The sequence below is a fragment of the Chelon labrosus genome (assembly GCF_963514085.1).
Source record: "Chelon labrosus genome assembly, chromosome: 2".
Classification (NCBI taxonomy): domain Eukaryota; kingdom Metazoa; phylum Chordata; class Actinopteri; order Mugiliformes; family Mugilidae; genus Chelon; species Chelon labrosus.
This window is the reverse complement of record NC_140338.1, coordinates 18,929,045-18,948,731: the sequence shown is the minus strand read 5'-3', so window position 1 is coordinate 18,948,731 and position 19,687 is coordinate 18,929,045. Positions and strand designations below refer to the sequence as shown.

Below are 19,687 nucleotides of genomic sequence, written 5' to 3'. Positions count from 1 at the left end.
AGGTTGGGATGGAAAGCAAGAGGGTCCAGATCAATGTCTCCCTGAAAGAATAAAGTTTAATTAGATTTCAAAGCACTGTGTTCACAACAGAGCGCTGCGCATTGTGTTCTATAATCTCAAAAGACTTTTACTGCGGTTGTAGTTTTAACTTAACAGAGCCCCGCCTGTTAATGTGTGTGTGCTCGCAGTGTGTCAGCTCTTTCTCCCACTTGTAGTGTATGAAAAGCCAACAAACGGATTAGGACGCAGTTTTCCTGCTGGACAACTTTCTGGGTGCATTGCAGTAACAATATGTTCCCCCTGTTATAGAGTACAGCTTTAGACAAAGGAACAGATTCTGACAATGTGAAACAATCAGATATTTTCATCACATTTATGCAAATAAGCCACAAATCGAGGCATAAAAAATATATTTACAGCGTGCAGTAATGTTATGACATACATACCGATCAGCCACAACATTATGACCACTGACAGGAGAAGTAAATAACACTGACCATCTTGTGATAATCCAATGTTCTGCTGGGAAACTTTTGGACCTGGCATTCATGTGGATGTTACTTAGACATGTAGCACCCACCTAGACCAGACCAGACACCCCCACCCCATAGCGATGACACTCCTTGATGGCAGCAGTCATCCCCAGCAGGATGCAGCCTGACACAGACATACAGACAAAAAACGGTTTAGGAACAACTCAAAAAACATGAAGAACAGCTCAAGGTGTTGACCTGGCCTCTAAATTCACTAGATCCCAAACTGATCAAGTATCTGTGGGATGCACTGGAACAAGCCTGATCCACAGGGGCCCCTCTCCACAACCCATAGGACCTAAAGGCCCCCCCCACTAACTACATCCTGTTGTCAGACACCACAGGACACCCTCAGAAGGCCCATGTCCATTCTCTGATGAGTCACAACTGTTTTGGAGACACAAGGGAGACCTACACAATATTAGGAAGGTGGTCATAATGTTATGCCTGATTGGTGTAGAAGTTCTCCACAAAACATGGACAACAATACACATGATTTGATTATTCAAGTCATTGAATGTGCTAACAATAAGGCAAAGAACTTTAGCAAAGGGGGTTGAATTGATCAGATGTCATGTATGATGATTGATGATGATGATGATTTTATAATCCACAACAACACAAAGAAACGATACTACGTGCAAATTGTGCTCTCCTTATAAATACCGTGGTGTGAGCAAAACATTTCGTGGGCGAGCTTTGCTCTGGATGCTCCGTCCAACGCAGGGGGAGGCAGGACCAGGGGGGGACGGATTCTGACACAACACTGGGACGCAGCTGCAGCCGTAACAGCCTGTGTCAGGGGTTTCCACCGTAGTGCTGCATTTTCACATCGCCCCGGCGGATACTGCTGGCTCGGACCTCGGTCTTATCTGTTATCATTATTAATGCCCAAGAAGCGACATGGCGTCCTATAAGCAGTGGTTCGTGGCCGGCATCGTCCTTCTGTGTGTTTACGGAGCGGTGGAATGTAAAAAGGTTTTTAAATGTCCTTCAGGATGCTCCTGCTCCAAGGAGACCATCATCTGCGTCGGCACCTCACAGATCCCCCGGACCTTACCGAACGAGATCAACTCACTGTGAGTAAAATAACCATCTAAATGACTTCAGCCAAATATGATTACACCCTTAAACCCCTTAGTAAATAACATAACATCCGGTGAATGCTGCATTTAGAAGGGCAGTTACTTCCTAATGTGAGCCTCCCTACATACAGGAGTTGGCACTTGATGTCCTTTTTGTGTTTTTTCCCAACAGGAGCATGGTGAATGGATCCATTGCGGAAATCACAGAGGGGATGTTTTCACTCATGCCTTCTCTTCAGCTCTTGCAAGTAGCCTACCCTTTGTCCCAAACTGTGGCTGATCAGTGTAGATGCAGGGCAACACCCACAAATGCACCCACAAAAAAATGTGTATGACTTCTATAATGCAAACTTTTTACTGGTAGCCTGGGTCAAAAATGCTAAAGAGGATGTTTTTCATTTTTAGTTTAGTCACTCCTGAAGGTTTGTTTCTTTTTCTCCAACAGGCTTTTAAATGCAAATTCTATGACTACAATCAAAGATGATGCTTTCTCTGGTCTCCCTCATCTAGAGTATCTGTGAGTATTATTATACAACTTACAGAGTTCTTACTGTAGCACGTTAAACAACATCATGCGTTTTTGCGGATAATGTTTTGCAGATCTGTAGGACTGGAGTTGCGAGTATAGACTATGCCTCCGCAAACTTTAATTTGTCTATTTCAGTCATTCGGTTTATGCTACATCCTCAAAAAATTACATAAATAAATAAGATGCAATAAATATTTGATTCCCTTGCTTGTACACAGTCATAAACCAGTGTGGTGTTATTCTCTGAACAGATTCATTGAGGGGAACAAGATTGAAACGATCACCAAGAATGCCTTCCGTGGTCTGCGAAGTTTGACTCATCTGTAAGTCTGCTGCCCTTCTCTCAACCAATCAGAAAATGATTAGAATACTTTACAGGAGTCAGGCATAACATTATGACCACCTTCCTAATATTGTGTAGGTCTCCCTTGTGCCTCCAAAACAGTTGTGACTCATCAAAGAATGGACATGGGTCTTCTGAGGGTGTCCTGTGGTGTCTGGTAACAGAGTGTTGTTAGTGGGGGCCTTTGGGTCCGATGGGTTGAGGGGAGGGGTCTCTGTGGATCAGGCTTGTTCCAGTGCATCCCACAGATACTTGATCAGTTTGGGATCTAGTGAATTTCGAGGCCAGGTCAACACCTTGTGCTGTTCTTCATGTTTTTTTTAGTTGTTCCTTTTGTGTGTGTGTCTGTGTCAGGCTGCATCCTGCTGGGGATGGCTGCTGACATCAAGGAGTGTCATTGCTATGGGGTGGGGGTGTCTGGTCTGGTCTGGTCTAAGTGGATAGTATATGTCTACATCCACATGAATGCCAGGCCCAAAGGTTTCCCAGCAGAACATTGTATTGTCACAAGATGGTCGATGTTATTCACTTCTCCTGTCAGTGGTTGTAATGTTATGCCTGATCGTTGTATACTGACGCTATGCAGCACCAGCAGCAGCAGTTTTTTCTAAATGTAGAGAAAAGCTGAAGCGTGAAAAAAAGATAGAGAGTAGACAGAAATGTGATTTATGAATTTATTTTTTATTGTGTTCCTGTGTATCTGTGTCCGCTTTAGTTCTCTTGCAAATAACAAGATGAGGTTTCTGCCAAGAGATCTCTTTTTTGACTTGGATTCATTGCTGGAACTGTGAGTAAGCATTTGTGGTGTCAGCAGTGTGTGTGTGAGAGTGTGTGTGCGTGTGCATGTTTAAAAGAGAGACAGGCTGCTTTTTCCATAGTGTGTTCCAAAGTGAAGCTGACTCAGGCTGAGCTTTGTGTTTGGCACTAAATCCTGTAAGAATGGTGTGAAATAATATTCTATCTATCTATCCATCCATCCTTCTTGGCCTCTCTTAATCCTTCACCCTTTGGTGATTCCCCTCTCGTACATCAGGGATCTGCGAGGCAACTCTTTCCAGTGCAGTTGTGAGAACAAGTGGCTGATGACATGGCTGAAAAACACAAATGCCACGGTGTCAGATGTCTTCTGCGCAGGCCCCAGTGACATGAAGGGCAAGCGGCTCAATGACCTTCCTCTTCCACCGGGCGAATGCATTTCCACAGGTAAAATGACAGCGGCACGATCAAAGGCATTTAGGAGTAGTCATAGGCACAGCTGAAATTGACATGTTTTTTTTAAAAAAAATAAGGGAAATCAATAAAACTGCTGAATAATTTAACAGGACGCTATGATGCACCGTGCTGCACTTAGATACAACAAACATACCCAAGGTCTCCTAACAGACTCCAAAACATCCACACACATATATATGTATATATATATATATACATATACATATACATACACTTACACATAAACACAAACACTAGCACTGTACATTCAACAAGGATTAAGAGTCCACAGTGTCCACAGCTACATTAGCTTCTGTATTTAAAGGAGAACTACAACCTGGACCTTATTTCTGGCATAAAATACGGTCGTTTACTCACCCATATAACTTTTGTGTAATTTTTAGTCCTTCGGGAAATATTTAGATCAGTGTATATCCATATAGTGGGAGTGACTGGGGCACTGAAACGCAGCCTCTAAATAACGCATTATCTGCAGACCCCGGGTGATGTCTTCTGACCTGGATGATGTCGTCTCTGAGCGCTGCGCACACGACGGTCGGCTTGTTTACCTGTAATTTGCTTCTGCTAGTTTTTTGCAACATGGCTGAATATTTTTCTGATTCCGAGGTTGTGGACGAACCATAGCAGTAGGGTAAATTACAGGTAAACAAGCCGACCGTCACGGGTGCGTGCGGCGCTCAGAGACGACATCATCCAGGTCAGAAGACAGGGGTCTGTAGGTCAATCTACGGACCCTGGATGATGATAACAGGTAACTCCGGACTCAACGGGGAATAGCACTAGCATACAATAACAAAATATTGGTGAAATGAACGAGTTTTGCAGCAGATGATGCGTTATTTAGGGGCCGCATTTCAATGCCCCAGTCACTCCCACTATATGGATATAGGCAGATCTAATTACCTCTTGAAGGAATACGAATTACACAGAAGTTTTGTGGGTGAGTAAACGACTGTATTTTATGCCAGGTTGTAAAAAACAGTAGTTCCCCTTTAAGGACAGCAATGCTTTGAGGTAAAGGCTAACATATGCTGACATGGTCACAAAGATATTCCTAACATGCGGATTATTCAGTGTAATGTTTACGATGTTTGTAATTTTATTCTAGTTATGACACCATGCTAAAATTGGAAACACACAAAGGAACAAGAGAGGTGAACTAGAATGATGGCGGGTATTTGAAATTGGAAAAACTGCAATTCTGACATGATTAAACAAAAAGCCAGGGCATCAATAAAAAGATTGCAATTCAACCATAATGGGGCATGAATATCTGTGCAGACAGTCCATAAAATAGTTGCTGAGATAGAGGAAAAACTCAAGGAATCACCACTATCATTGGGATTCCTAATCTGGGCACCATGGATGTCAACCTTTATCACATGTGGCCTCAGAGGAGAATACAGATTTTCTTACTTATTATCAAGCAGTGGGTTGCATCTCTCTATAATACAGTATTTTTTTAGATTAACAATATTAAAACATTTAATCCACCATTTCCAAACAATATGGCCAGACCTCATGCTGCATGGCAGGCTGCATCATCATCAAAGGCACAGCTGTCAACACAGATTTTATTATTGCTCAGTGTACAGTACGTTGCACATAAGGAATTGTGCACCTGCCAATCTGCAACCAGGTGGTGGTGATGCTATCGTCCATCCATCATCTATAGTTGCTTACAATGCGGCTAGTGTCGTGGACGGCTGCAGCCTACACCAGCTGGTAGGCTGGAAAGGATGCTAGTCCCTCACAGGACGAACACAGAAAGAAAGAATAAATCATGTACAGGCACACGTGCATCTATGGCCAAAGTAGAATCACACTTTTGAAGTGTGGGAGGAAGACTCAGCACCCAGAAAAATCACACACAGGCACGGGGAGAATATGCACACTGCAACCACTGCGCTGAGCTATCAATAAACTTAAAGAGCGGACCTAGCATTTAGCTTGTGCAGCAAGTAAGAGAACAATAAACTTGCACAGTCCAATTTCTGTGGACTGGACAGAGTTTGTGGAAACGCTACATTTCAACAGTAAGTAGTAAATGGAGAACAGTGTTGGTGGTATTTTCCGCATTAGCTCTGCATTAAAAAAGCCTTTGTGGCTAGATCCTAGTGTACAGAGCGGCCGTGACGGAAAACTGAAGCTACCAAAAGCAGAAGTTTATTTATTGACATTAAATCTGATTGTTACATTGCAAATTTATATTTTCTGTTTCATCAGACTATCAGTAAAACTCTTTATTAGTAGTCACCATTAAAAATACATTTATTTCATTCATTAGATAATTAGAAAAACATTTAGAGTAAATGTAATATTATATAGGCTCACTATGACACAGCACACAGTATTAAATACAAGATATTATTGATAGTAAAAGCAGAATTTGATAGCCCCGACTGCCCGCGAAAAGATCTTCACGGAAAATATGATTCAAGTAGAGATGTCCGAAATGTTGACGCTTTCACTTTTTTGTTTTTGTCTGCATCTCACAGATTTTGTGCGTCATCAGTCCATTCCCATTCAGGCCATGTCAGCGGACATCTTCTCCTTCAAAGAGGACATCTACGTGGCGATGGCAGCCCCAAACTCCAACAGCTGCGTGATCATGGAGTGGGATCACATCGAAATGAATTTCAGAAAATTTGATAATATAACAGGTTAGACAAAGCGTACTCTCAGTCTTTTATAAAAGATGAGGTTGCTGATATTTTTAACACATCTCCATTAACTCCACGAACTCCATTAATGTGAGTTTATTACCTGTGTTGTATTAACACTGTTAACCTTTTCCTCACAGGGAAGTCTGTGGTTGGGTGCAAGTCTGTCCTGATTGAAAACCACGTCTTGATAATAGTCACCCAGCTCTTTGGTGGCTCCCACATTTACAAGTTTGATGATCAACAGAACAAGTTCAACAAGTTCCAAACTATCGAGGTCTTCAACATCTCCAAGCCAAATGACATTGAGGTCTTTCAAATGGAAGGCAATTGGTATTTTGTGATTGTAGACAGCTCTAAGGCGGGCCTGTCTACTCTCTACAAGTGGACCGACGAACCGGACCGCAACCAAACTGGTTTCTACTCCTACCAGTTCCTGCATGAGTGGTTCCGTGATACAGATGCTGAGTTCGTGGAGGTGGACGGGAAGTCCTACCTCATCTTAGCCAGTCGCTCTCAGCCGCCCGTCATCTACCTGTGGAACAAGAGCACCCTGAAGTTCATACTTCACGGTGAAATCCCAAATGTGGACGACGTGGTGGCGGTCAAAGCTTTTCGGGTGGAGGGCGACATGTATCTGGCCATGACCTGCTACATCGGTGACTCCAAAGTCCTCAAGTGGACCAGTAAGCAGTTCACCGAGGTGCAGCCTCTTCCCTCTCGTGGGGCGATGATCCTCCAGCCCTTCACCTTCACAGACAGACACTACCTTGCTCTTGGCAGTGATTACTCTTTCACACAGATCTACCTCTGGGACACGGAGACAAAAATGTTTCACAAGTTCAAGGACATTTATGTGCAGTCACCCCGGTCATTCACAGTGGTGACCAACGACCGGAGGAATTTCATCTTCTCCTCCAGCTTCAAGGGCAAATCAATGGTTTTTGAGCATATTATTGTAGATTTAAGCTTGTAATACTGAACAAAATGACTAATGAGCCCAATGTGTGTTGGTCACTCAGATCAATAATGTGTGTATACTACAAAAGGAGTCTCAAATGCTGTACATCTTCCTTATGCAACTAGATATATCTTCTTTGGTTTGAGACAAATTGTGTTGGCGAGTTTCTTCAAATCATATTCATTTTTTTAGCAACTATGGAGGTGTGATACTTGTTAGTGAACTTGATACTGAAGGATAGAAATATGAAGCAATCTTTGAAAATGCAACCGCATGAAGATAATTTTTCGCCAAACCAGTTATATCAGTAAAAGGTGTTGGCTTTCATCCTAGTTCTGATAAGCAAACAATAGCCAAGATTGGGAGTGTTGATTCTGGCAACGGCGACCATAGACTACAGCCTTGCCATCCCACATTTTTATAACCCGTCGAAGGTTATGTAGAATGTAATGCCCACTATATATATTATTCTTGATGCTCATTTAGTAGTTACTATTGCCTCAGTAAGTTAAAACCAAAAGAGAAACCTTGAGACTATTCTGCCTGTAGCCTTGATAGTCTACACCACAGGGGCCAAAAAGTGGCACACTAGAGAGCCTAATGTGGCCCGCAGCATGAATTCGCAAAGTGCGAATATTACATAGAAGACTACTCTCCCTTGTTTGTGCACTGCACTTATTTTTTCGTAAGAAATTTCATTTTTTTGAAGGATGGTGTGTTAAATGTAAACTTCTTAGAATTTACTTGTTCTTCTTTGCACTAAAACAAATGGAAAAAAATCTGGAGCTGTCGTTACTTATAGGTTATTGTCTGTTATCTCAGTGGTCCGGCCTGCTTGAGATCAAATTGGGATGTATGTGGCCCCCGAACTAAAATGAGTTTGACACCCCTGGTCTACACGAAACAAATCTGAACAAAGTACCTTTTTTTTTTTAGGCCTCTCAAAATGAATATGCTCAATATGCTCCACCGCAGACGGCTTTGTAAGATATACTGTCTGACCAAATCTCGAGAAGGAACGTGTTTATATCTCCTTTTAATAGCCTAACTTGAAAGCAGGGGTGAAAAGCCTAACTGTCACAGAGCAAGCGTGTGATAATAAATTTTATTATAGGAATGATGGCACTTTTAAACTGTTTGAAATTGTACTTGAAAGATATTCATCGTGTTGTATTCACAAAAAGCTGACAAACAAGTCCGACCGAATAACTTGTAAGAGGGATGTTCTCATTTGTTGGAATGTTGTCACGTAGCTTGAACAAATTGGATGGTGGTTGGAGTTGGTTTCAGATGCAGTTTGGCCATCCTTACCAAAATCATTTAAAGGCCAAACATTACCCAAAACTCCTCTTTAACTCTTGAGGTGAAGTGGTTACATGGACGACGGGAACTGGTGTCTGAGCGGCTTGCTGACCTTTTGAAGCCCTTTAACCCCCTGTAAACCCATGGACAATTTAAAAGTGCATGGCAAGGAGATGTTGCTCTTCGCCCAAAGTACGTACAGCAGAATGTAATTAGATGGTTGTTGTGAGCTTAAGCCTGACTGCACAACATTTGTACCAGACTGCAGTATGACTATGCTAATGAGTGCCTGATTAATAGCAACATAAGACATGCAATTTACTCTTGATTCCTATGCAATACCATGTATAATACCTAAAGCTGATGCTGAATTACAACCACAGGGTCAACTGTGTGCTGCTTTATAACTTGAAATGCTTTGTAGGAGACGTTTTCATGAAGCCCCTGATATGTGCTCTTGTCGTCACCGATCTTTTGATATTTTTCATCGATTGTACACATTAATGAATAATCCTGAAATCAGACTTTTTCCACAAACATAACAATGACACTTGGGCTGTGATATAAGCAATATGTTTTTGTCTGCTTCACGTATTTATTTATTTATTGGCCTTCCACCTATCTCGATGTCCTGCCTAGCAATGATCTTTTACCAATATACAGCCTTCTCTCGTATGTAAGCGCGAGTTTGCGGGAAATGCATTAAAGAACATTTAACCACATGTCTTGTAATAAATTGTTTTTCACTCTGCCCTTCAGACTGCAAAAAATAGCCGCGAACAAAGTGCTTCAGACAGCAAGTTTGAAATTGATAGTCTGGTCAGTAGCTGCAATCTGATACAGCATTTTCTTTCAATTGCAACGGAGGACAAAAGACAAAATTACATCACAATTCGCCAATGTATTTGCCATCTAGACCATTATTGAAAATGTGAAGGGATTTTTTTCAGACTTAGACAGCCACACAGTGTTATTATGATCTGTTATTGTTGTTATTCAGTGTTGAGGGATGATATTATTGATTCTATTGCACAAGCCTCAGAGTAAATTGTTGTCAGGTCTCTTCTCCGGCCCCCCTCGCCCCTCCCACACACACACTTTGATGACACAGCTTAGCTGTACAGTAGGCTATATGTTTTATAGCCATTAGGTATGTCGAAGGAGGAATTTTTCCCTCTCCTTCAGCCCAGGTTCTTTATACCTATTGGAGAGGTTAGTTCGACTATGAATAGACCACCCGACAACTTCTCTCCAATTGACAGTTTATTTAGCACGCAGAGAATAGGTACAGAGTCAGCGCTGAGACTTCAGTCTAACCACCTTATGGGTACAAAAGGAGAAGCCCCCAACTATGTGTACATAGAAGTTTTTTTCTTTCTGGGCTCCACCCGAGGACAATAGGAGGAGCGCGGCCTTTCCAAAATCATTAATCGGGGAAGTCATATTTATTTCACTGTTCAAAATTGCAGTTCCTGTAACAAAAATGATTATTATTGATAACATGAATGAACCTTTTGAACGTTTAAGCATAAAATCAGAGCACAACCCTTAAAATTCAACGATAAATCAGCTTCCTAGACCTTTCTGAATGCTTTTAGTTGAGCGAAAATAAAAAGAGACCAAACAGTTCCTTCCTTTTATCGTGAATATGCTCATCAATAAAGTCACATATTTTCTGCCTGTATTTTATCACAAATGAAACCCGTCCTTTTGTTTTACGACGGTCTCCAAATGCACCGTGACGCTCCTCTGACGTCGACACGGGCGGAAGTGATGCAGATCGCGTCTCTCGGTCATCTGTAATCCGTGTTGGTGATGAAAATGTGTCCGAAAACGCAGACCCAGTGACGGCGGTGTAAAACTCACCTTGCGTCGTTGTTAAAATTATTAGTGCGCAGCACCAGGAGAGATGGACCCGTCCAGGAGGAGCGAGAGTGACTGGCAGGGGCTGCTCAGCGAGGTGAGACTGCTGCAAAGACGCAGAGAGGAGACGCAGGAAAGAGCGTGAAAATCTCTACTAATCTACACCAATAGTGGGATAAGTATCCAGCAAGGCTAAATATTGTAGTGCATCCATGTTTTACTCTCTTTAGAGTCTGTTTGCTGCCTCTGGTTTAGACCCACGAACAGTAAATATATCCGGATTAAACAAAGCGCACAGGATTAAATCTCAGCTGCTCAGTTTAAGATAAAGGGAATGTGCATAAATAAGGAAGTAGATGTTAATTCCTCTCTCCATTGTACATGCAAAGCCCTGTATACCTTATAAAGTTACTGCTGTGGAAAAGGAAGTTTAACATTAATATTTCACCTTTACACTTCACTGTATTTCTGATTTTTCCCCACAACATTTACTCCTCAAATTGGGTTATGAATATTTGCTTTTTCTGGTACATTTTTTTAATTAACAATCAGTCACTCTATGATGAAGTGTTAGGATGTAGATAATCACAACAACCAAAGTTTAAAAATTATATTTTAGTCTCTATCATCTTCATTTATAAGCTTTCAAACCTGGGAAACAAACTAAGTCTCAAATTTAATACTCTCATTTTTATTTGATCTTAATCGCATAAATTTAACAAGTGCTGATAAATACATGACCATTTGTTCTTATATTTTGCTGATGCAAGTCTTTTACTCACAGAGGAGTACTTTTATATTGTGGTACTTCTACTTCAGTACATTCTTGTACACTTTTCTTTTAACCGTGACTAATTTAAGAAATAAAATAGTTTGTTATAACTGCTATTTCTGCAGACTTATATATACTTATAATGCAAGGCATGACACAACATTTTGATTGCTTAATTGGTGCAAGGAATTTTTCTGATGTAGCTGCTGAAATAACCCTTTAGGTAGTTTTTTCACCGAAACGTTTATTCTTACGTGCAGTTCCTGGTTTGCAAGCAGAAGTTGGAGAGTAAGAAAGAAGCTCTTCTCATTCTGTCCAAAGAGCTGGACACCTGCCAGCAGGAGAGGGATCAGTACAAACTGATGGCCAACCAGCTCCGCGAACGACACCAAGGACTCAAGAAGAAGTACAGGGAACTCATTGTAAGCTGAGCTAATACAATGTTAAAGATTAGTCAGGGGTGTTAGAATGAAACAAATCATTGTCTGCTATGAAATCTTGTAATTGTGGCTTTCAATTAGAGTCTAATTTCTTCTGATAACTAACAGGATGGAGATACCTCTCTGCCTCCGGAGAAGAGGAATCAAGTAAGTGATTTAAACCCCCGAGATATATATATATATATATATATATATGTATATCTATATATATATATATATATATATATATCTATATATATATATATATATATATATATATATATTGTACAGAACTGACTAATAGAAGATGTGTAGAGACATTGAGCAAAGTCCATAATGTGCACACACAGATCTATGTTGGCTGACCTGGCCTTTACGTTTTATTATCTTTACTAAGGGAATGAGCCAGTAATGAGCCCTGGTGGATCAGGCTGTCTTTGAGTAGAGGACCTACACTTTGTACACATGATAGATACAAAATGACATGTTTTACTGCCTGCAGGTGGAACACTATGCCATTCTTCTCAGAACCACAAGGTTTATTGTGTTTTATTTGAGCAAACATGAAATGCAATTTCCCCATTGCGGGACAAATTAAGGTTCTTCTTATTTTTTTTATTCTTAAATATTTACCAGTACCTTATGGGATTTTCTTCACTGCCGTTGAACAGACATATTGACTGAATCAACCTGTTTGATATGTGGGATTTGTGACCTTTCTTCAGGTGAATTTAGCTCAGCTGCTCATAGACTCCAGAGAAAAAAGCAGTCAACTTTCTGAGGAGGTGAAGGAGCTGAAACAACGACTGTTAGAAGCGCAGGGTGATAATAAGGTATTAGTTTATTATTATATATGTTTATTGTCATTTATTTCTGTCTCTTTATTTGTGAAAATATCCCAACATATGCATCAGTCTAAGTACACTTTGTCTTACCGTCTGTTAATGCAGCTCCTCCGGATGACCATCACCAAACAGAGGCTGGGCGATGAGGAGGTCGGCGCTCGACACTTCCCAGCACATGAGAGGGAGGATCTGGTCAAACAGTTGGAAAGAGCAAGAGAACAGGTGAGGACTGTCGGCTTTATGCATATCAGCCAGATGATACTCGTTTAATGCTTTGTCATAGCTTAACAAACCGGTTTACCTTAATTTAAATGTTAACACAGTGTCGGCAACATGACAAGTTCTTTTTGGCACATACAGAAAACGGTTTAGGAACAACTCAGCAGTAATGACACTCCTTGATGGCAGCAGCCATCCCCAGCAGGATGCAGCCTGCCACAACAACTCAAAAAACATGAAAAACAGCTGACCTGGCCTCCAGATTCACTAGATCCCAAACTGATCAAATATCTGTGGGATGATCCACAGAGGCCCCTCAACCCATAGGACCCAAAGGCCCCCACTAACAACATTCTGTTACCAGACACCACAGGACACCCTCAGAAGGCCCATGTCCATTCTCTGATGAGTCACAACTGTTTTGGAGGTAGAAGGGAGACCTAGACAATATTAGGAAGGTGGTCATAATGTTATGCCTGATCAGTGTACATTTATATTTAGGATGGAAAGTAATCACGGCAAAACATGATTTTTCCATAGGGTTGTGTGGAACTGTTCAATGACTGATGATGAACTGTCTGGCATAAAGAGAAATATGAGCGGATGAAATATTAAATGAGTCAAATAAAAAAAAAAAAAAAAACAGCAGCACCGGCTGATGGAGTCAGGTTTTAATTACTGACACAGCGCGTCTTGTTCTTCTACAGAACGAGGTGCTGGAGCACAGCGTGAAGTCGCTCACAGACGAGCTTCAGGACGTCCGAGCAGAGCGGGATGTGTTTCAGCAGAAGGCTCATCGGCTCAACGTGGAGATGAACCACCTTGTGGGGAATGACGAGACACGGATTTTAGACATAGACGCGCTCTGCATGGAGAACAGGTTTGTTGCACCTTTTCAAAAAAAAAATAAAAAATGTGATCTGAGTGTTTCCTGAGTGGCTGATTGTTGCTAATGACTTGAATCCAAATGTTAAAGTTTGAATCTAGAGTAGCGTCCTGTTGAAACCCTCTCATTCTACAACTACTGGACTAGTTCTAAGAAACTGTGTTAATTTACGTTATATGGTTTTGAACTAAAAGGCATTACAGAATTGTCACGTTTGAATTTCAAGGAGTCACAACTTGTATGTTTCTGTGTGGATTCAAATGATCTTTCAGGTATTTGCATGAGCGGCTAGGTCAGTTTCAAGAGGAGGTTAACCTGCTCAAAACTAATCTGATGAAGTACAAGGTAGCTACATTTTATTCATCTTTCATTAATCCGATCTTTTAATGACATTTATTTTCCTATCATTTCATTTTTTTTCCACGAGAACAGAGCCACTTAATTAAAAACAAATGATTTATCTAATTCCCCTCAAAACCTTATCCGGCTGCACTGTCAACTGATTTCAGAGTGCCCTGGAGTGCAGGAGAACCTCTAAAATCTGTGGGAAGCCCAACAGTAGCGCCCTGACTGGGGTGCTTTCAGCAAAACAAGGTCAGAGGAATCGCACATTTCCTTTTCTAGCAGGAGCTTCTGTAACCCATTGAATGTGAATGTTCTCACTCAAAATTTACTGGAAATCTCCAAACGCTGTCTCGTGGAAAACATGTGCCTGCTGTCTAACCCTGACTTGCGATGTGCGTGCAGTGAAGGAGCTGTTGCTGTCTGAAGAAAATGGCTGCAGCTTGCCGGTGACTCCTCAGTCCATCTCAGACCTCAAGTCTCTCGCCACGGCTCTGCTGGAAACCATCCATGAGAAGAACATGGTGATTTCTCACCAACGACAAATCAACAAGTACGCCTCCTTGTATTTACACTCTGAATATTCTTTGGTGAAAATTGTTCAGATGTTTTTGGGCCAAATCTCTGAAGATCTCTGTTTTTTTTGTCGTTAGGATTCTTGGATGTCGCGTGGCAGAGCTGGAGAAGAAACTAAAAACCCTAGAGCTGTCTGGATTATGGAGCCTTCCAGGTGAATACAATGGTCTTTGTATACAGACTCAAGTGCATATGTTTTTAAGCGTACTGTTAACATTATTTCCTTTGATTTCTTCTTCCCTTTCTTGCTACCTGGAGGTCTGACTTATAATGTGTCTCTGGGAATATGTGGAAGTATGTTCCTCTAGTAACGTGTCATGTTGTTTTAAGCCTTAACTTCATCTCCGTTATTACTTCTCACATCTGTCACTAATAAATTCACACCTCCATCTAATTCAGAAGTTTTAATTTGTGATGTTTCATAAGAGCATACTTTGAATGATGTTTTGTGATGCTAGGAGAAAAAGACTCCATCATCCTGAACAGTCATCAGGTAGAACCAAAAGATTCTCCTGGACATGGAGGTAAATATTCAGTGTTAATGTGTTTCTGACACTATTATTGGAACAGTTATGAATATTGTCCACATTTGTCTGTTCTTACAGGTGACAGGGGGTTTGAAAATATTCCCACAGAGGAGCAGAGCCCCTTAGACGATCCAAACCAAGGCAGTGAAACAGTAGCTTTGTCAGATTTTCAAGATGCCTCACCATCTCCGTCCATCACAGAGACCTCCCACCAGAACTCTTCACACCAGCTGGTTGAGGACGACCCAGCACGCCCTCAGTCGGAAATGCCAAATAGTGATGAGTGTCATGACAATGGACATCCACACATCACGATGGATTGTAATGATTTAACAAAAGACGATGAGTGTCTGAGTGACAGTGAGCCCAAAGAGACATACCTAGAGAAAACCCATCCGTCAGAGCCTTTTCACTCTGAGAAACCTTCAGAGAACTCGGAGCCGACAGGAAGAAGAGAAGATGAGTCAGAAGGACGTACTGAAGGAGAGGAAGGTGTTGAGTCTGAGTCTCTTCTATCAAAGGGAAATATTGATATTGTTTCCTCGACTGCTATATCTACTACTGCTTCTGAGGAGCAGCAGGATGATGTCCAATTGAGCCTGTTAGCAAATGTGTGTGATAATCAGGACACGTGTCTTCCAGGAGATACTCCCATGCCGCACAGCATTTAAAAAGAAGAATAAGAATAACTCTTTTATTTTATCTTAAGTCCAATTGTTGGAAAACAGTTACTGGGACAGAATATGATGGTTTTCTCATTCAAACCTAAAAAGAAAAAAATGTAAAAATGATTTTCCTGCTTTCACTTGGTCCACTTTCTGACTCCTCAATGACATACGGCATAGGCACCTAGACACCCAAACAATAGACAAAGGGATTTTCTCCATCCAGTCATTTATGTGCATAGAATATACATCAGCCACAACATTAAAACCACTGACAGGAGAAGTAAATAACATTAAACATTTTGTGACAATACAATGTTCTGCTGGGGAACTTTTAAACCTGACATTCATGTGGATGTTACTTAGACATTTACCACCCACCTAGACCAGACCAGGCACCCCCACCCCATAGCAATGACACTCCTTGATGGCAGCAGCCCTCCCCAGCAGGATGCAGCCTGACACAGACACACACACAAAAATGGTTTAGGAACAACTAAAAAAAACATGAAAAGCAGCACAAGGTGTTGATCTGGCCTCCAAATTCACTAGATCCCAAACTGATCAAGTATCTGTGGGATGATCCACAGAGGCCCTCTCTGATGAGTCACAACTGTTTAAGAGGCACAAGGGAGACCTACACATTATTAGGCATAAGGTCATAATGTTATGCCTGATCGGTGTATATTAGATGTGGGGAATGATGGTGATAAACCCAAACAAGGGCTATCAAATTTGTCTAATATTACATGTATTTTCTTGAATCTTTAATCATTTACTTTAGACAGGCTAAATATGAACTTATTAATGTGTTATATGCTGCTAACTCTTGAGAAATACATTTAATTATATATTTTTAGAAATTCTTAAAAATGGAAAGGTATGCTACTGATCATCAGCAGACAGAGGTGGTGCTGCTCAATAACAAAAATGTCTGTCAGATGTTCTCCTTCATCTTTCTACCTCTGTACAACCCACTTGTGTGATGTGAAAGAAACTTACTGTATTGTCAAAAAAAAAGTTGCCAACGCTGTTAAAGATTTTAGATTAAGCTTTATTTGATTCATCGAACACAGTAACACAGCATAAGTCATATGTATTAGTTTTAAATGGTGAGATATTTATTCCAACAGTTCTTCCCAGCAGATTTAGTCTAAAAGCTACACTCATATTTAAAACCAAACATCCTTATAAAAGTAATTTTTAATGACTAAATTAAGAATTATCAAAGCTATTTAAAATGCTGCATGAATATATTATGAACCAAATGCATTTTTTGTCCATGCTAAGATGAAAGAAATGTTTGTTGGTTGATACTGAGCGGTTCATAGTTAAGAATACATTTATAGACCTTAACAATTGCACAATGAAATCACATCTGTATTACCAGCACTGATGTCTTCAACCTGTTTTTGTGGTAGAAATAGAGATAACACTAATCAAATAAACTGGCCAGATAAAAATTACATAAAGTTATCTCTGTGCATACAGTAGGTGATAAATGTATGCTAAAGACTTGTGTTGTGACTTGTGCTTAAGCCTTAAACTTGAAAAGATAGGAGATTAGATTGTACTGACTACAGCTACTATATGCTAGCGGTTTGCATGCTAAACATTTCTTTTTTCAGGAATTTGGTCACTAGACAATCATGCACCAAAACCTCTTTTTGATGTTAGATGAAGAGCACCAACGTCATTAGGCTACTAATACACTACCTAATTCCATGTCAAGCCATGGCAAAGCTGTCAAAGTATTTCAGTTTGGTGGATTGACAAATAACTGCGCTGCTAATATATTTTATTCTTCTGGGGAAACTAAGAACAATTCTTAAAACATGTTTCCAGTACATTTGACGCTGTGAATATTGGAGATGGGTCTGAGTAACTGATTGGTATCATGATATCAAACGAGAATACATTCTGTCAGTGAATAAACACAAAGGCAATTATGTGTAAAACTGAGCAACAGTATTTGCCACTACGGTTTGACTAATTTCTCCTCAGCTGCCTTGTGTACATCTTGTGCAACACATCCCAGAGACCGGGGGAGGTAATCCCAATAACACAGCAGCCCAGCCTCCGGCCTGCATTTCCATGCAACAGGCTCGCAGCGTTTCCACCAAGCCCTAAGTCATCTATCTTTTCATGAATCACCACTGCCCTTCCGATCACAGACAGGCCTCCGAACAGTGTTGCCTCGGATTCAAACATGGCGTTGATTTTCCCCTGTTGGGTCCAAAAGTTACCAAAGTCTCCCGGATGGCCGGGGTGATCTACACCATACGGATTGTAGTGGCCACCAGTTGAGTCACATCCCTGGCTCAGGTCCCCATACTGATGGATGTGCACCGCCTTGATCTCCGGAGTGCCCTCCACTGGGAAGCCACTGAACCGGAGAAGAACTTGGAGAGTTCCATTGGGATAATCCTGCTTAAATAGCGCCTGACCATATACTTTGGGCAGGCCCTCAGGAAGTGAGGTGCTTGGTTTCATTTTGCAGGCTGCATACATGGTGCCACTGTGCTGTAAGACCTCTGGAGGGGCCACGGTGTCACTGTGCTGTAAGACCTCCGGAGGGGCCACGGTATCGCTGTTAGTTGAGAGGCATTGTTGACAGACAGCTAGCAGAACAACCAGAGCAGTCTCCAGGAGCCTCATTGACCTGAAAAATGCAAGAGTGATTAGAGCGATGCTTCATACTGACCTGCATGTAAATGGCCAACAAATAAATGTACCACAACCAAGACAATGTTTAGATCCTTCACTAAGCCTAGGTAAAAACTGAAAAAACACTCAGGAATCTTTGTTACAGATGAGAGATCTGTATAACATAGTATAATACAGATATACTATCAGAAAATTTACTGTTATGGAGACATTTTTCGATAGTTATAATGATATAATGATAGTTAATACGGGTTTATAATAAAAACATAATACAAAACACATGTACATTCATTGCACATTCACAGCCCGTGCACACAACAATGATATTGACTGTAAATGTAGATTTAGACCTGAACAATAGTCCTAAAGTACCAGCTGTTTTTATTTCTATCTGACCGTAATGTCGCAGTTTTGTATGGAGTTAATTACGCCTCACAAACGTAAAGCAAACTTACCGCGACAGACGCATGATCGCCATCAAAAGACAAAAAACTGCAGCAAAGAATAAAGCGTCAATGTGTTTGGATTTTAAACCCCTCAGTGTTGATCGCCTGACGAACTAAGATGCCAAAAAGTTTCCTAACAGTCTTGTATAAGCGTGTGAGAAGGCGTTGCTGCTGATGAAGGCGGAGCAGAGATACGTTTGTGTGTGTGTGTGTGTGTGTATACATGCATGCGTGCGTGTATGTGTTCTTTTACAGCTATCTTTCTGAGGACCAGTTTTTTAGTTTTACAGGATCGGAGTGAGGACATCTGTGCAAAGTGAGGACATTTTGGCCGGTCCTCACTTCTTTACAAGACTGTTGGAGGGTTAAGACTTAGTTTTAGGGGAAAGGTTGCAATTAGGGTTAGGGTAACGTTAAGGGTTAGGGTTAGGCACTTAGTTGAGATGGTTAGGGTTACAGTAAGGAGCTAGAATGCATTATGCCAATGAATGTCCTCACTATAGCTGTACATGTGTGTGTGTTTTCACTTTTCATAATTCCCTGTGTTTGCAGCTGAGCCCTTTTTCATCCGCTCACGTTGTACTTTTGGCCTGGATTATTTGAAAAAGTTCCTGCAGTTTAATTTTGGAAGACAAACCGGTCTCCTCACCATGAGCCCTATCCAACCATTGTAAAAAACAGGTCTAAAGGATAGCTTGACGTCTCATGATTTGAAATACTATGTAGTTAAAATATAACATTTTAACTTGTTTCTCACCAGAATCTATCTCTGTACTGAAGAAAGCTGAAGACTTGGGTTTCCACAACACTC

At 41.1% G+C, this 19,687-nt stretch overlaps 3 protein-coding genes across 3 annotated transcripts; 2 read left to right on the top strand and 1 right to left on the bottom strand.

Moving 5' to 3' along the window:
- Nucleotides 1-1,436: 1,436 nt before the first annotated feature.
- Nucleotides 1,437-9,365, top strand: LOC311494576 (leucine-rich repeat LGI family member 2-like; the record flags this gene model as incomplete). Its single annotated transcript, XM_084553674.1, has 8 exons — nt 1,437-1,612; nt 1,791-1,866; nt 2,041-2,135; nt 2,399-2,470; nt 3,206-3,277; nt 3,524-3,693; nt 6,222-6,386; nt 6,527-9,365. 8 exons carry the CDS (start codon nt 1,437-1,439, stop codon nt 7,360-7,362), a joined length of 1,662 nt encoding a protein of 553 aa, XP_084409800.1. The 3' UTR covers nt 7,363-9,365.
- A 1,017-nt stretch (nt 9,366-10,382) lies between these two features.
- LOC311508183 (coiled-coil domain-containing protein 149-like) lies at nt 10,383-15,783 on the top strand. Its single transcript, XM_084572867.1, has 12 exons — nt 10,383-10,609; nt 11,545-11,706; nt 11,833-11,871; nt 12,429-12,536; nt 12,654-12,770; nt 13,475-13,647; nt 13,926-13,998; nt 14,163-14,247; nt 14,401-14,548; nt 14,649-14,725; nt 15,030-15,095; nt 15,177-15,783. The coding sequence occupies exons 1-12, from the start codon at nt 10,559-10,561 to the stop codon at nt 15,767-15,769; spliced, it is 1,692 nt and encodes a 563-aa protein (XP_084428993.1). The 5' UTR covers nt 10,383-10,558; the 3' UTR covers nt 15,770-15,783.
- A 1,959-nt stretch (nt 15,784-17,742) lies between these two features.
- On the bottom strand, nt 17,743-19,075 carry LOC311508193 (extracellular superoxide dismutase [Cu-Zn]-like). The gene is made up of 2 exons (XM_084572878.1): nt 18,886-19,075; nt 17,743-18,425 (listed from the first exon to the last, which is right to left on the bottom strand). Exons 1-2 carry the CDS (start codon nt 18,906-18,908, stop codon nt 17,753-17,755), a joined length of 696 nt encoding a protein of 231 aa, XP_084429004.1. The 5' UTR covers nt 18,909-19,075; the 3' UTR covers nt 17,743-17,752.
- Between the last annotated feature and the right edge of the window lie 612 nt (nt 19,076-19,687).